At 37.1% G+C, this 18,045-nt stretch overlaps 1 protein-coding gene across 1 annotated transcript in view; it reads right to left on the reverse strand.

Annotated features, from left to right (window-relative positions):
- lmbrd1 (LMBR1 domain containing 1) overlaps positions 1–17,542 on the reverse strand; it is an 89,888-nt gene extending 72,346 nt beyond the window's left edge. Inside the window, exons 1-3 of the mRNA XM_084093711.1 lie at positions 17,440–17,542; positions 14,532–14,708; positions 6,179–6,242 (exon numbers count right to left, since the gene is read on the reverse strand). Of these exons, the coding sequence (XP_083949837.1) occupies positions 6,179–6,242; positions 14,532–14,708; positions 17,440–17,508 (310 nt within the window). The 5' untranslated portion in view covers positions 17,509–17,542. The remainder of the gene's footprint in view (positions 1–6,178; positions 6,243–14,531; positions 14,709–17,439) is intronic.
- Between the last annotated feature and the right edge of the window lie 503 nt (positions 17,543–18,045).

Below are 18,045 nucleotides of genomic sequence, written 5' to 3' on the forward strand. Positions count from 1 at the left end.
ACCTCAAGGTAGAGGCTGTCCACTCTAAAGAACACTACATTAAATAGAAATGCTGCCCAAGGACTTGGCCCCAGGCCATCTGAACAAATATATATTTTCCCTTTAATTACTTAACCCACGAGGTTAATCTCCAGGGATGTCTTGGATGGTGGCTTCAGCTGCAATCTATCTTGGTTTACCATCCCAGTCCCGATCATCAAAATCCCCGCCACGAGGCACAGGCACCATGATGCGCCTCTCAGAAATTGGGCTGAGCATTAATGGCAGGCAGAGCGGGGCGACATTTGAATCCTTCCTGTATACGGTTTGGCCTGAGCTCTCATCTCAGCAGGTTCAAGGACCTTGCACCATGCACAGCTGCCCACTTCAATAAATGCACAATCTGTCAGTGTTTGCTGCTGTTGGGCGCCACCAGTGACTTGCACTTTCCATTAGCGATCATGCTGAAACATGCACGAAGAACAGAGAGCAAGCCAAAAAACACATTTATGCTCACACTGGGTCTCTTTGACTAATAACTGTGCAGTGTTATTTCTTAAGTGTGCACAATTTACACCAGTTATATATATACGATAGACGATAGAACAATAGACAGAACGATAGACATAGAACAATAGACAGAACGATAGACAGAACATATATATAACATATATATATACACAGCAAGTCTCCTTAAGTATTAAGTATAAGTATACAAAGTACACAAGTATAAGTATACAAAAATGATATATAGTTAGATGAAAGATAGAAAGAACGACAGACAGATAGACAGAACGATAGACAGAAAGATAGAACAATAGATAGAACAATAGATATAACAATAGACAGATAGACAGAACGATAGAATGACAGAACGATACACAGAACGATAGAATGATATTAAGAATGATAGAATGATAGAACGATAGACAGAACGATAGAATGATATTAAGAATGATGGACTGATAGAATGATAGAACGATAGACAGAATGATAGAACGATAGAACGATAGAACGATAGAACGATAGATAGAACGAATGATAGAATGATAGAACGATAGATAGATAGATAGATAGAACGATAGATAGAACGATAGAACGATAGATAGAATGATAGAAAGAACGATAGAACGATAGATCGATAGAACGATAGATAGATAGAACGATAGATAGAACGATAGAACGATAGATAGATAGATAGATAGATAGATAGATAGATAGATAGATAGATAGATAGATAGATAGATAGATAGATAGATAGAACGATAGATAGATAGAACGATAGATAGATAGATAGATAGATAGATAGATAGATAGAACGATAGAACGATAGAACGATAGATAGATAGATAGATAGATAGATAGATAGATAGATAGATAGATAGATAGATAGATAGATATGATGAATCATGATTTCTACATGAAAGCATGTGCGCACTGGATATACTCCCAAATTCATGCATTCTCAAGGTTAGTGAAATGTGTGATTATTAGGAGGACTGCATCTGCAAACCTCAGCCCTCCTTCAGCCTTCAAATGTATGAATACATGCAAAAAAGTGTTAAAAAAATCCACTCATTTACTTATTTAGAGGGCTCTGGGGGTTTCAGCCTGTTGCTCTGTGGACCAACATGGGAAAATGTGTATAAATGTATGATGCCACCCTTTAAAAGAGACTTTAAAAAGATTACACTTCATAAAAGATCAGGAAAAGAGCTGTCACTACACATAAATGAGGAAATGTAGACTTCCTCTAGGATTTATGAAGTTCACTGTCAGATTCGCTGAACCAAGATGTTTCAGGGTTTGAAAGCAAGTCACATGATTACAGCTAAAGTGTTGTCTTACACAAAGCACAACCCCATTTTCAACTTAACACATGACACAGCACTGCAGAGTTTGATTACAACGGAGCGGCTGTAACAAGCAAAAAAAGCTCTTGAAGGGGCTGTTTAGCATGTCAGTTGATTTGGAGAGGGCTTCACGTTGGGATACGAGTTACGCCTCTCACAAAATGCTGCATATTTGTGCACCTGACAATGCACCACAATAAAATAATTACAACCGAGTCTATAGAGTCCAACTACTTCAGAAGAAAGCCATCTCTTCCTCCTTCAGGACAAGTCTGTGGTGACTTCCACACACTGCACCCGAGATAAAGTTAGCGCTGTAATTATTCTGTTTGCACAGACATGGGCGGACAGGGATCTCAGATTCGGCTTTTGTAAAGAAGCCTTTGAGGCTTTGACCTGCCAGTCTCCTCAAATGCATTGGATTCGGCTCTTGCTGTGATAGATGGAGCTTGATCTCCACCTACAGGCTGCTGGGAAATCTCTTCTGCACATTATGCGGAGATGGGAGGGAGGGGGGGCCCGCAATCAATGCGACTAATTCAAGAACTGCAGCAGAGCAAAAATGCCACCAAGAGGAAGAAAAAAAAAAGCAGCAGGATCATTCCGTTTGAGGCACTGCAGTTATGTCCATGGAGAAAACAATACATACATTCCTTAATCGCAGTATAACGACCTGTGTGTGAGAGACCGCGGGAGCAGCTTGCGGGACGCAGATATTGATCGAGGACAATCTATTAATTACTGTTAGACTTCACTGCAGCAGGTGATTTTAATGCAAATATCTAATAGCTCAGATGGCTGAGTGTTAATGGCGGCTGGTGGGAAAAACAGCGTGTGGCATATTTTTTCTGAGAACAAAGGAACTTTTCTGGATGAGCTCTTGAGAGGCGTCGACACCACACTTTTTTGCAAAAGATTGAAATTAGTTTTTTATTCCTCCTCCTGCTTGGCTTGCGTTTCTCTGGATGAGACAGTTGTTCTTCTCCGAGTCCATCCCCGAGAGGACAACGGGATGAGCTCGAGAGCAAACGGAAAGAAAGACAAACATTTGTCATCAGGAATACAAAAGCAAACAGTAAATATCCGCAGAATAAAGCCCTGCACTCTCAACGACTGTGGCATGTTGAATATGAAAATACAGGAAACTGCACAAGAGTCATTCTATGCATATACCATGTGTGTCCACATTTGTCTCAAAACACAAAAAAACACAAACTCAAACATCTGCTACTGAGCATTTTGAACCTTTAAATGTATTAAATCAAAATATATTACAAACGTATATTCTTTTAAAAATATATATTATTTTACCTGCTAATGGAATAGGTTTTATTTCTATTTTAAAAGGACAATAGATTGAATGGTTTTCCCATTAATTTTAGACCACTTATATTGTATAAATATCAAATAAATGAAAGAAATATTACTAAAACTATTACTTTTAATATCACATAATCTATCCATTCATATCATAAATACACTAAATAAATTATACACATAATTATACACGTAACATAAATTATTATATGTTGTGTATAATTATGTGTATAATTTATTTGAAATGTTTTTGTATTTTAAATATTACATATATTGTTTAATATATGCATGTCTATATGTGTGTGTGTGTGTGTGTGTGTGTGTGTGTGTGTGTGTGTGTGTGTGTGTGTGTGTGTGTGTGTGTGTGTGTGTGTGTGTGTGTGTGTGTGTGTGTGTGTCTTTTTACTGAAAAAATTATAGTGATGTATTTGCTTTGTCATCTGCTACATGAACATATGCAACTATCTGCTAAATGAATAAATGCCTGATGATAGAAGGCCATAAGCTTAAGAGCAGTGTTGCAACTTGCCAAGTTCCCCAGTCACGTGTTTAGAATATCCCAAGATATTGATTTCTATTAATGCATCTTAAGATGGCACAAAGTAATTTAGGTTTGTCTGAAAAGATGTATTAAGTCTTTCTTACAGACATTTACTTTAAAAGTTAGCTTCCCAACACCTGTCTTTTAAATGACTCAGACGTAACACAGCACACACTAGTATAACTCTACAGCGTTCACATCTACTCAAACCCCTTCCACACACAGGTCTTCAAAGCCAATGCATTTGCACCCTATAACCATCTTTCTAGTGAACAGATCGTTCTGCAGCTGAGGCTGTGTTAGTCATAATTACACACGCCATCAGACAGCCATCTCTCCACAAACTCAAAGTCACCAGTATCTTGTTTTTTCATCTATTCCACCTCCACGCATGATCCCTGCACAGAGGACCACACAGCACACCAGAATCACTTGAACGGTGGGGTTTCCTTTTCTTTTCAAATTTCTTTTTTTTTCAGACGTACAAATAAAGCATTCTCTCGTCTCTTTGAGGATAGTCAGCATGGTACAACCCCTGATCTTCCAGGAAACCCAGAAATGAGGCAATCAAACCCTTTGTAGATGCCACAGCAAAGGGAGAAGAGGTGCATCATGGGAAACAAAGCATGGGGAGGACATCATAAGAATAGTGTTAAACAACACAGAGTTGCGGGTTTAAAAGGTAAGTATGAACGAGTGTCCTGTGGAATTTGCTTAATAAAACGCAGTTTATCGACTTGCATTTTGGAATTCATATTCTCAATGTCTACCGGTAGAATCACATCTATCTATTTATCAGTTCAACTTTTTTTGAATCTGGAATAACTTTTCTGTTCTGCTGACAATACCAAGGCTGTGCTGCTGATTAAATAAAGAGACAAAACAACATATTTTTGAAGAATGTTTCAACTTTTTTTGAGCATAAAATGAAAGTCAGTGGGAATAAAAACAACTGACTTTTATTATATGAAAAAAGAAAAAAAGAAACAGAATTTGTTTTCAAAATATCTTCTTTTGTGTTCCGCACAAGAAATAAAGTCATTGGTTTGGAACGACATGAGTAAAAATGACAGAACTATCCCTTTAAACAACAAGATTTTTATGGAAATTTTATGTGAGCTGAACTTGCCAGTGGTTTGCTATGCAGTTTATGTTCTTTGATAGGGTTTTCTGGGTGGTTGTGATTGCTTATTGGTCAAAAGTCAAAAGTCAAAAGCATCAAACCCCTAACCATAATCATGAGCAAATATGTGCCTTAATAAGTGCCATTAATAATATAATACTGTACTGTATAATTACATATTCATGATCCAATCAAATCTCAATTGATGTTTGACACTGAATATATTCACTCATATAAATAAAATTGTATATTATAAGATTGTATTGGTGTTTTTTCGAAAAACTGAACTTTCATATATATTATATTTAAATAAGTCAAGCACTTTTCAAGCACCTCTTTGTAAATACGGCTGTTTTCAAGGGTTTTCCAGGACTTAGATTTCAAAGCACCTTGTACGAACCCTGCACTCAGAAATCTTCCTGTAAATGCATTGCGAATGTACAAAAACAGCATAAAGCTAATTTCCCTCCATTATGTTCATACACAAAACACTCCAAAGTTCTCCTGAAAACAGAAGTTTTGTTGTCAAAGTATATCTAATCGATTTTGAGATTTCTTGTTTCGTTCTTGGAGAACACAGGCCGACAGCTGGACAGGGGATTTGCGGCGTGTCTACCTGCACTGTCATCGTTAATCTTCTGATGCTTTTCTGACGATGGAAGTGAGGGTTTTTGATTGGCTGACAGCTTGTCTCTAGCGCATTTGGCACTGCTCAACAGACGCCGTGCCGCTCTACTACTGACGGCCTGTTCTGCGCAGCATCTGTTTGCAAAATGCAAATTCAAATGATAATCAAGCTACTGTGCCATAACTCAATTTTATGTTACCTTGTCCCAGCTTTCAGCATTCCTAAAAGATATTATTTAAAGTGGAAGCAATGGAGGACTCAATTAAAGCGTGCATGCATGTCACTGAGATATATTTAATGCTATGAAGTCATAAAGAGAGGATGTGGTTCCAAAAAAGATGCGTTTAACCACGTTCATGAGTCCTTCCGACCTTGTTCACGGAAAAGGTCACTGACTAATGCGTTTTTTTACCCTCGCAGACAAGAGATTTATTCAGCTGAAAACTGCACTCACTTTAGCTTGATTTGACCAAGACGGTTTCGCACAAATAAAACCGTCCAGCGACTTAACTGCCAGCTTTTGTAAGCTGATGTCAGATCATGAGCATCCCGTAATTTATAACCCAAGTCAATGGACATTAACAACGAGCTGCAGACTGGACTGTGCCGGCTTCCACAATGAAGCCCGAACAATAAGGGCAGCAGATGATGAAGGGATACGAACAGTACACTTTCTAAACTGCAAGGTAAGGAAAAATTTAATTTACTTCACCAGACCAGTGTCATTTATTACTTACTGTAATAGCCGTACAAAACTGTGTCTTCAATCTGCTGCCTTGTCTCATTGTTTGCCGCCCATTCCTGGATTTACAAAAAAACAAAGTCAGAAAAATATGAAATACACTGGCATACATTCAATCACATCAATATAGATCTAATTCTTCAGATGACACAAGATGCTATAGGGCTGCCAATTGATTAAATACATTTCTGCTGATTCATTAAATCACAATAGAATATGAATATAAAAACTGCATATTTTCTCAGCACATGCTCAAAATTAAGAATAAACATAAAAACTGGCTTCAAATGTTGATAAATTGTTTCCATATCATCAAACATTGATTATTAGGTGGCAGGTCAGGTGGCATGATCAATTGCATTATTTTTTTTATATTTGTATTAAAGTAATAATACTAAATTCATGTGTTAAATTGACAGCCCTACAAGATACACAAACAATGCAGCACAATATATGATGCAGGATGTGTATCTCAAAGGATAAAACCATGACCAACAAATATCTTGTTCTATACAGTGAGGTGAAACATGATTTTTATGACAGGACTTAAAATGGTGCCATGGGATATCGGTGATACAAAGAAGAGGCTCTCCAAGCGCACTGTTTTTTATTCCCAATGTGTCAGAGATTCCATCAAAAACGTGACCTGACACTTTGATGATTCACAGGTTCTCGGAGTAGATCCAAATGCCAGAGAGAATTGCTGTCTGCCCTGCCGCAGTAAATCACTCTCTCTCTCCCTCTCTCTCTCTATCGCTCTCGGTCTCAATGAACTCCATCCTGCATTCATAACCCAACGTTTCATCATGCCAAAAGAGCAAATCCATAATTGCTACACGAGCATTAGAAAAACATAATTCCGTGTTGGATCAAAATGAACTTGCTGTCGGCCCTTACAAATCTTAACAGGTCAAGACGTAACTTATTGATATTTTATCACAAATGATGCAAATAATGATCGACGTTCCTATGCATGTTGACCTATGAATTTCAATAGCGTTCCCAATTACTTGTGATTATTAGACAATCCTTTTATAAAGATCACACTTGAATGACAATGCGTTTTATGTACCGCTCTCTACAACATCGGACACATAACGGTAATTGATATGATTAGCGTTTGGCTTGACTACATTATCAAACAGCTAATAATGCGTTGTTAATGTTACACAAACCATGTTCCCGTTCGCCATCTCAGAGTCAGTCAGCTGCCTTCTAAAAATCAGTATCCTTGTTTTAAACAACATAGAACGTCAGTGGAGAAAGACATATACTTATTAGTTAATCATAACATCTTTATATACACAATTCACCCGCTATATTGCTAAATGCTGCCAGCAGCCATATCACCCTGTTGCCCAAGACTGGTTGCCCACTGAAGCTAAGCAGGGCTGAGCCTGGTCAGTACATGGGTGGGAAACCTCCTGGGAAAACTAGCTGCTAATAGAGGTGTTAGTGAGGTCAACAGGGGGTGCTGCTGTGTGGGTCCTAACGCCCCAGTATAGTGATGGGGACACTATGCTGTCATAAAGCACCGTCCTTCGGATGAGACGTTAAACCGAGGTCCTGACTCTCTGTGGTCATAAAAAATCCCAGGATGTCCTTCAAAAGAGAAGGGGTGTAACCCTGGCATCCTGGCCAAATATGCCCAGTGGCCTCTGTCCATCATCATGGCCTCCTAATCATCCCCATATATACTGGTTGGCTTCATCACTCTGTCTCCTCTCCACCAGTAAACTGGTGTGTGGTGGGCGTTCTGGCGCAATATGGCTGCCATCGCATCATCCAGGTTGGATGTTGGACATTCGTGGTGGTTGAAGAGATTCCCCCCTTCTATGTAAAGCGCTTTGAGTGCCTAGAAAAGCGCTACATAAATACAATTAATTATTTATTATATTATTTTTAAATGTACTAGATTTTTCATATCAACATAAAAATATACCGGGGTAACCTGGCTTCCCCTGCTTCGCAGCAAAGTAATGATGGTATGCTAAAGCCTGCCCCCCTCATGACGTGATTGGTTACAAGGTAGTTTGTGATGTCAGAAACACCAGCAATTTTTTTTTCACAGCAGTTTTAAGGAGAAAACACTCAGCACTGGTGTTGACTTATGACTTTGCACATGGTTTGTCTAATAGAATATATAAAATAAAATAAAAACACAGACATATAAACAACATTTTAAACTTGATTTTCACCACAGGGGGTCTTTAATTTCCATATTTTTTTCTGTAAAAAAACAATAATAATAATTTTTTAATTCTGTAAATATCAACTTTAAAATTCCCTGTAATGATTATATTTGCTTATCATTGTATTTCTATTGGAAAACAATTATTTCACGTTTTTGAAAGAAATCTCTTACACATACTAAGCTGCATTTATTTGATCAAAATACATTAAAAACAGTAATATTATGAAATATTATTACAATTCAAATGAACTGTTTTTTATTTAAATATAATTTAAAATAATTTAAAATAATTTAAAATAATTTAAAATTTTAAAATTATAGAATTAAATTTATAGAATTTCACTTGGGTCAATTGAAAAATTTAGATGTGACTAGAAAATTTTGAGTTGGGGAGGTTAGACATTTTTTACAGTGTTCCTGTGATCCAAAGCTGAATTCTCAGCATCATTACTCCAGTCTTCAGTGTCACGTGATCCTTCACAAATCATTCTAATATGCTGATTTAGTGCTTAAGAAATATTTCATATTATTATGAATGTTGAAAACTGTTGAGCCGCTTAATATTTTTGTGAAACAGCAAAAAGCAAACCTTCTGTAACATTATAAATGTCTTGACTGACACTTTTGAACAATTTAATGTATCCTTGCTGAATAAAAGTATTAATTTCTTTAAAAAATCTATCTGACCCCAAACTTTTGAATGGTAGTATACAGAGGCCAGTCAAATCACACTTAAAATGTCACTGCATTAGATAACAAATTTGTTTGAAAATTATATAATTTTTTGTATTTATATTATAAAAGCTTTTTTGAAATGTTATGCGCGAAAAGTGGGTGTCATTCTTTAAAATAAATGCCACTCTTATCAGTCATATCTGTGACTTTATAAAAGCCTATTTTGCCTATTTAAAAAAGGGGGGGAGGGGAAAGGGAAATGGATTTCACAACAGTCAACACATTAAAAAAAAAAAGTGTCTTTTAAGTGTCCAAATACTTCTTGAGGCCTCTGGTGTCATAAATCTGTCTCTTGGTTTAAGCAGATCAGCTTTGTGGGTTTCTAAAAAAACACCCACAGGATAACAAAGATCTGTAGAATAAAACAAGCCTGATTTAACAACAATTTATCTAGTAACTCTAGCACCGCTACAAGTTTAACGTTCAAGAGCGCATCCTCATTAGCCAAACCCAGGTCTGTCAATCATTGCTGTAATCTCTTTAGGGCAGAGAAACAGAAATAAACCTACAGAGTCCTACGTGCACAGGCTGCATTAAGAAGATGTTTAGACGAGAAGGTTCCTCTGCCCATTAAGCCAGCTTACTCGACTGGAGGAAGAGAGATACATTTGATCGTCACATCAGAAAAACGGATTACCGGAGGGCCGGAGCCAAGGAGATCGCTGCCATAATCTTGCGTGTTTATCCAAGACTTGATGGTTCCTTCCATCTCAACCTCCTACAACAAAAAGCACCTGTCTGCCTGATTTATTATGCAACGTGAATCACAGCGAGCTTCAGACCGACATTTTCCCACCCATTCGGGTGAGCGTATTTCATCAGAATCTGTTGCAATCTTCCTAGAACAGTTAGAATAAATACTGTTCTGTGCTCTTTAACAAAGGCAAAGGTGGCTTACACAAGGTTCTGGTTCTCTCTCATCCTTCACTATCGTCGCTCCTCCTTTTATGCCCCCGCTACTCCGTGAGAGATACGAGACCGGTGCGTCGCGCAGGTGTCGCTCATCAGCAATCACGCCACCGGCCTCGCGCCGTTCTCTCTCGGCCCTTGGCCTCGTGCTGCTCGCCACAGTTGTATATGTCTATGTGTTGTTTTTAATATCTGACGTCACAAACTACCTTGTAACCAATCACGTCAACGTGTGATCGTCAACGAGTGGATCTCTGAGCTGGTGTGAGTGAGTGGAGGCGGGGCTAATTTGCATATTCATATACCCACGTATTCTAAATGAGGCAAGAGTGTAGAGTTACATTCAATCTATTTTAAGGCATTAATTAATTTTTTCTTTCAACAATTTTTTTTTTTTTTAAATGTCATTTTGGTGATCAAAGATGAGTTTTAAGGGATAAAATTATTGACTACATGGGGACTTTAAGGTAATTAGCTAACCTAGCTAGTTATTTTGATGCCATTTGATTCCATTTTAATACCCAAATGTTAGTGAGAAGAAGAAAAAACTTTTAGATATCAATATGCATAAGCGATGGACATCGGTTACAGTTTCCGAATTTTGTACATTTTAAAGTTAAATTCATCAGTCTGGTGCACTTTGAGAGTTCAAAATTGAAAGCTCCAACCCATATTCAGTGCTCAAAAAGAAAAAGTCTGTGCATTGACTGAACTTTAAATGGGACTCAAACCTCTTTTTAGTTGTGATATAGTGTATCAGTCCACATTACACTACATAATACTAATATGATAATGTTATAAAATTATTCCTATGACAGTAATAGCCATATATTGTAAAACAAATGCACTGAAAAATAAATGAAACTTTCATAATTCGTTCTAATTTCTATACATGCAAGAGATAAACCCTTTTATTTAAAGTTTACAAACTCGTCTCATTACAAATCTAGTGAAATGCTGTAATCGTCAACAAAGCAAATGTGAAAAAATGCGTAACTGCGTTCCCACATGCACGCTAAACTCAGCACATGCACAGATGGAGTTCACTGCATTCATTCACTGTGAACCGGTATTGAAAATCGAACCCAGGAAGCTGATCATGTGCTGATCGCGTGAGCACTTCTCTTTACCAGGTAGCTCCTTTTGTTGGCATCTTGAGTAAAACAGCTCTATATTTAAAGAAGCACATACAAAAGACCTGAACCAGAAGAGACGCAACCTGTTTTACCAAATTCAAAAGTTTGTTGTGCATAACCCATATACTTTGGGTTAGGGCAGGGGTACTCAACTCTGGCCCTCGAGGTTCACTTTCCAGCAGAGTTGTCCTCCAACCCCAATCAAACACACCTGAACAAGCTAATCATACCCTGCGTCCGAAAGCCAATACTTCCCTACGTACCCGGATGAACTACTACTTCCACGCCCAAACTGACGCTAATAGGTCACGTGAAAGTAACAACATGGTAGATGTAGTACATCTGAATTTTATTCATACAACCCATATTCATACTATATAGTACAGGGCTGTCCAATCCTCCTCCTGGAGGATCACTGTCCAGAGTTTAGCTCCAAAACCCCAATTAAACACACCTGAACCAGCTAATCCAGGTCTTGACAAATTCCAATCGGAAGTGAACATCTCATTCCGAAAGGCAAAACATTACCATAAATGATTAAATTACTTCCTTGAAGAGACCATTACATATACCCTTCACTAACGGAATTGTGGAAGGGATTCGAAGGGATCCCTTCGTGAAGGGATTCAGTTGTTCACTTTCGTTTGGAACACGCCTACAAATGACGTCCCTTTCCCGAAGTGCCCTTCAAGGGTGCAAAAACGCAGTTCACCCATACTAGAAACTTCCAGGCATGTGTGTTGAGGCAAGTTGGAGCTAAACTCTGCAGCACAGTGGCCCTCCAGGACAGAGTTTAGACACCCTGATATAATACAAACGGTAGCAAAGTAAATTCAAATTTGAATGTAGCACCTACTAAGACAGTATGCGATTTCAGACGCACCAAAGGTCTTCAGGATTACATGCAATTTACAAGCAGGTGAGTTTGATCAAGGTTGGAGGAATAAACGTTCTGCAGGAAAGTGGACCTAAGTTTTATTTAAATCTCTAACTTTATATAAGCAAACACTAAAAGGCCAAATAATTACATATTTTTGAACTGCTATTTCAGTAGACAATATAACGATTATATAACTTCAGTGTACAGTGCTGATCTATTCACTATATTACGCTACAGTGCTCTACAACTCAAAATCATCTATGAAGTTTAAAGTGTTTCAAAGAAGTGTGGTACAGAAAGATCAGAGATCTAATTAACCCGATAGAGTCACTGAGAATCTCTTTAGGTTAACCTCCTCCGCCTCGACAGATGATCTCTGATATGATCGAGCAAGTCTGTCTTCTTTAGAACACTTCAAAACCCTTAACTTCCAATTAACGAAATTAAACCAGTAATGAATCTTGTGTAACTCTGATAAAGTCAAATCTTGTCTTGACCTCTACAAGCCCTTTTTAACAATCCTAAGGCTGATCATTATCTCAAATGAAAACCAGGCCAGCACTGTCTGCAGACTTCAATTTATTCTGGCCAACACACACTTGAGTAATGTTTTACACAGCCAGGGGAAAATACTACCGGTGTGTTCTGTAATATTTCTAATGTGTTTATTCAAAGATCAACCGTTTTGGGGGACAACAGGATCGCTGCTTATAGTCAAAACATGTTTGACTAATGGACAATGGAAATAGTCTCATGCTCAGGCTCTATTCCACATTCTATGTGTTTTGTAAGGACATCAATAAGTTGTAATCAATCAAATAGAAATACTGGAATTAAAAGTCTAAGGCCCTTGCTCTCCAATTAAAGGGACAGTTCACCTAAAAATGAAAAATGATTCAACCTCAAGGTTTAAACCTCTATGATTTTCATTTTTCCGTGGAACACAAAAGGAGATATTATGCAGAGGTGCTTTTTCCCATACGAGAAAGTGAATGAACATCCAGATTAAAAAAGGTATTATAAAAGATTTATTTATTATAAAAACTGTATATTTGGCCACATTTTCAAATTTCCATTGGGTCCAATGTCAAAACCAACTGTTAAGCAGCAAGCTTGAATATATGTAGAAGTGCAAATTAAATTTGAAGGCTACAGAAAAGAATAGGTTTATTAGTGAATAACAGCTTACATTTCAGTTAAAATTCAGTTTCAGAAGACTTGCACAAGTTGTCTAAATTACTTTTATGCTACTTTTTTTCCATTTTAGAACTTGACAGGCTTGGGTTATGATATGCTTTCATAGTATGCAAAGTAGGAACAAAGTTTCACGGAAGTTCTAAGTGAAGCGCTCATTAAAGATCTCATGTCAGAGAAGGTAATTCTATGCTTAATTATTCATTATCCGAAAGGAAGAATGGTGGGCCCGTGGTTACATTAATTACGCCATTCAGTTGCCATAGTAACCACTGTCTCATTAGATCATTTAAGTCTCAATGTAAAAAAAAAAGATGTGTTCAAATGAGTCTTTGAACTCAAACCTGAAGTATTGATCTCTGCGTCGTATTGCAATTGACTGCATCATGGGATGTTTTAGGAAAGAGTGCAACAAGAAATGCCATTGTATTCACAAGTGGTGAAAGTAAACTACCATTCATGCAATTCATCCAAATCACTTATTGTGCAGAGCTCTCAGTCTGTTTGGTTTTGAATAATGGAAAAATAAACCATGAACGAGAACATGATATGGCATCAGCAAAGCATTTAAAGCAAACACAACATCAAGGTCAACGCCTAAATGTAATCTGTTCAGTGTATAAGTGATCGTGTCTCTTCAGAAAATTTGGACTAAAGATCTTCATTTGTGTTCCGAAGATGAATGAAAGTCTTTGAGGGTGAACAATTAATGACAGCATTTTCATTTCTTGGTGAACTAACTAACCCTTTAAAGCTGAAGATCGGGATTATGGTAAGGGCTGTTAAATTTCCGGCACATGCATGAGGTGTTTGGCCAATAACAATGCACTGGGTCTGCTGGCCAATCAGAGCACTTGGAAGGAGGGTTTTTGTAGAAATCACCGCATTTCAGACAGACAGGGAATAGAGGAGCTGCAATAATGTACAGTATGTGAAAAATTCTAATTGTTTTTTTGTTTTTTATATTAAATCATGTTGATCGATTTCATTACACCCAAAAAACAAAACAATGAGCTTTTAAAATAGCATCATATGACCCCTTTAATACTATTCTTTCCAGGCAGTGCAGCTGCCTGAAAAAAAAAAGTAATTTAAGAAGCAAAAAAACATTTTCTATCTTTATAATAACACAGTGAATAATAATATAATGCACAGTGACTTTAATAAGAAAGTAAATTGGATTTCATGTTGCATTTAAACAATGCAAGACAGGTTTATCTGTCACACCTGGAATAATGGAGCTACAGGACTGAATCAAGCACAGAAATGTGCAAGTTATCATGTACGGGAATATGGTTACCTTGTAAGTGCCATTGGGATACTTCATAAAGGACACTAGGAAGATATCCACAGGAAGAAGAGCCGATGTGATGAGGGCAATGGCCAGAGCACATATCGCTGTGATGGTGGAGATAACCTCGCTCTCCTGCCGGCTCTGATACTTCCGAATGTAAACCCAGCAGAAGGCCACGATGATCTGGAGATACAGGGGGACAAGATGAGATGTGCAGCAAAATGATGTTAAACACAGTACCACCAGTTTCATGACTATGATTAAATGCTTGAAATTTGATTTTTAGACAAATATAACTTTATGTCTTTACAAAACGTATTTTTTTATTTTATTTTTAATGTATGACTTCTAATGTACGATATCGACTAGTCATAAAACCTTATCAATAAAGTATACTAAAAATAAAACTTTCTTTCAGTTTTTAAAATCATACAAACTTCCACAAAAAAAAATTGAAAATAAAAGTACATGAAATAAAATAATAATGTAAGAACTGCTAACTAAATTATGTCAATCTGTACTCAAGCCATGCTCATGATAAAAAAATTTTTTTCGTTTATTTATCCTAAGGCCTGATATTTGTGACAATTTATTAGAACTGTGTTAAATTTGTGTTAAAATCTCTCTGGTGTCAAACCGATGTGTGTTATATCAGACAGTTGGCTTTCACATAACACAAACCCACTTTAAACTCACCATTAAATTAAAATGGACAATTCTTATGTTTATGAAATATTGCAATAGGCTATTTATTATTAATGATTTAACCATGCTCGTCATTGTTTTTGTTTTGTTTTTAAATATGGGCCTTTTTTCATGTGCCTTCATAATCTTTAATCTTAAAATAACTTCCCCTCCCTTTTGCAGTGACATTTCTTCTCTGATGATAACCTGTTTACTGACGCGAGGACGGGACAGCCTGACACTCACATGAGATCACAGCAATAACAAACCACAACCATCCAATCCCGATGGACAAAATCAAGTCCCGCCCTACATCTTTTCTTGTTCGAGAAGCCGTTACACTCAGATATACAGTACTAGGCATGTTAATATAGTGTGTCAGTAGGAAATATTACATTTCCAAACATTCTTTTTGCCATTAATTGTAATAATCCAGTGAGATTTGTGTATGCACAAGGAATCTGACAACAGCCAGGATGATCTGATCTCACCATCATCAAGTCCGTCTGTGATTACATGAAGAAACAGGAAAAACTGAGACAAACTAAATCCAGAAGAACTGCGGGAATGTCTCCAAGATGCTTGAAGAAACCTATCAGCAAAGCTACAGTACTGTGAAAAGTACTGGCACTTGTGTTAAAATGCTGTAAAGTGAGAATGCTTTCAAAAATAAAATCATAAATTGAATTTATTTATGATTAACTTCTATTAACGAATTCAAATCAATATATGGTGTAACGACCCTTTGCTTTTAAAACGGCTTTTGTCCAGGTACACTTGCGCATAGTTTTTCAGGTAGCTTTGCAGGAAGGTTTCTTCAAGCATCTCGGAGACGTTCCCACAGTTCTACTGGATTTAGTCTGTCTCAGTTTTTCCTGTTTCTTCATGTAATCACAGACGGACTCGATGATGGTGAGATCAGATCATCCTGGCTGTTGTCAGACTCCTTGTGCATACACAAATCTCACTGGATTATTACAATTAATGGCAAAAAGAATGTTTGGAAATGTAAACTGATATTTCCTACTGACACACTACAGCAAAAGATATAAATAACTGACTTAAAAGGGATATTAACATGCCTAAGACTTTTGCACAATACTGTACATAACAATAGGGAATAGGGAATAGAAAAGTCAATCGCAACTTCCGTTTCAAGCCGATAACTCGTGTGCTTCTGTACTGCACTTCTGATCTAGCAACCAATAGCACCTCACCTAGAAAGAAAAGAAAAATCCTGCCTACAGATTTAAAAGTCTCTGAGACAGCTGTCTCTGAAAAGCATTACATTGCATCTCATAAAAAAAAATAAAAAAAACATAAATAGAGTCCAAATTTTAGGAGGAACTTGTATGAGAGTGAAAGGTTGTAGGCTATTCCAAACACATCCTCTATAAGCTCTCAGGACACCACTAAAAAGAGCTTGTGATTACGGGATGCTATTTTCAAACAGGATCAATTAAGAGCCACTATGCGCATTAGATTCTGCCTGAATTGTTGGTCAGATAATGACCCAACACTTTGCATTTAAATTAGGATGCTCCAAACAAACGGGAAATACTGCTCTCTTTACACGTGTTAAACTTGAGCAGGCTGCATTTTAATTAGAAAATTAAGGCATAGAAGCCGCTTTAATTAAACACCTCGGCCAGACAGGATAAAAATGCCACTAACGTTAAATGAAATTGCAAAAGATAATGACTATTTGTAAAGTTTCCTGAACAGCCATTGGTCACCAAACAGAAAGTCCTGCCTCAAACAAACACAACAACAAAAATCACTGACAGTGTTTATGATTTTAGGGGGGAACAAATACTTATAGTTGATTCTAACTCTGAGAACTGTAAAATCAATCAATTAAGGCTTAGAAATTAGTTTCACATGTAATTGTGGACATAAAATACGATTAAAGTTAAATGTTAGACGTAAAAATGTTTTTATATCAATAACACATGTAGCTGCTACTTGTAGTTGGAAAATGAAGTGTTATCTCTAGTAAAACAGTATAGTGTAACATTTTAGTAAAACCTGCCAAAAAGCCTCTAACTGTAAACATTAACAGGATTATGAAATGACGTATATAACTAGGGTAACGTTAGTGCGGCGTGCCAGTAAATGATACATACCAAGCTACAAACCAGTATAGCACGTGATAGAAACGCGGAAATACCGCGTTTAACAATATAATACAAGTAAATAAAAGTTATAGCGTATAATTTATGTATCTCACCAGTAAAACGATAGTGAAAATAGACCATCCGAGCACAGATTCAGAGAGTAAAGCTACAGGAGTCGCCATGACTGCTTCACTTCCTGCAACACAGCTGACGCGCGCCATGTGACGGGTGACGTCACACAACACACTGGCGCGGAGGACTGGGTCAAATACAAAACAAACTGAAAATTAACTAGCCTAAAGATTTTTGGTCCAAAACTTCGAAATTATGCAATTAACAGTGTAAATGTTAATTATATTCTTACACTAAAATACATTAGAACTATTTTATATTTTAATTAAAAGATAGCTAAAATGCTTTTGCCTCTCAAGTAAAGACAAGAATATTAGCTTAAACTGCAGGTTTTATGTGTTTTTCCACACCAATATGTATACAGCCGACTCTGATGTTGTTGTGTAGAATTATTTCGTTTTAACAGATGTCCAACTAAACTCTGAGCTGGCGGAAAGAATATGCAAGAACAAAAGATGTGAATTTCCAAAAACAAATGACCACCTGTCTTGATTCTTGCCTCATGAGAAATAAATAGCTTTCCAGATTTAAAGTTTAATTTCTTTAAATCCCTTAGCCCTTCTGCTGGGACAACTATTCATCCAAAG

The sequence above is a fragment of the Abramis brama genome, assembly GCF_963993115.1.
Source record: "Abramis brama genome assembly, chromosome: 19".
NCBI lineage: Eukaryota > Metazoa > Chordata > Actinopteri > Cypriniformes > Leuciscidae > Abramis > Abramis brama.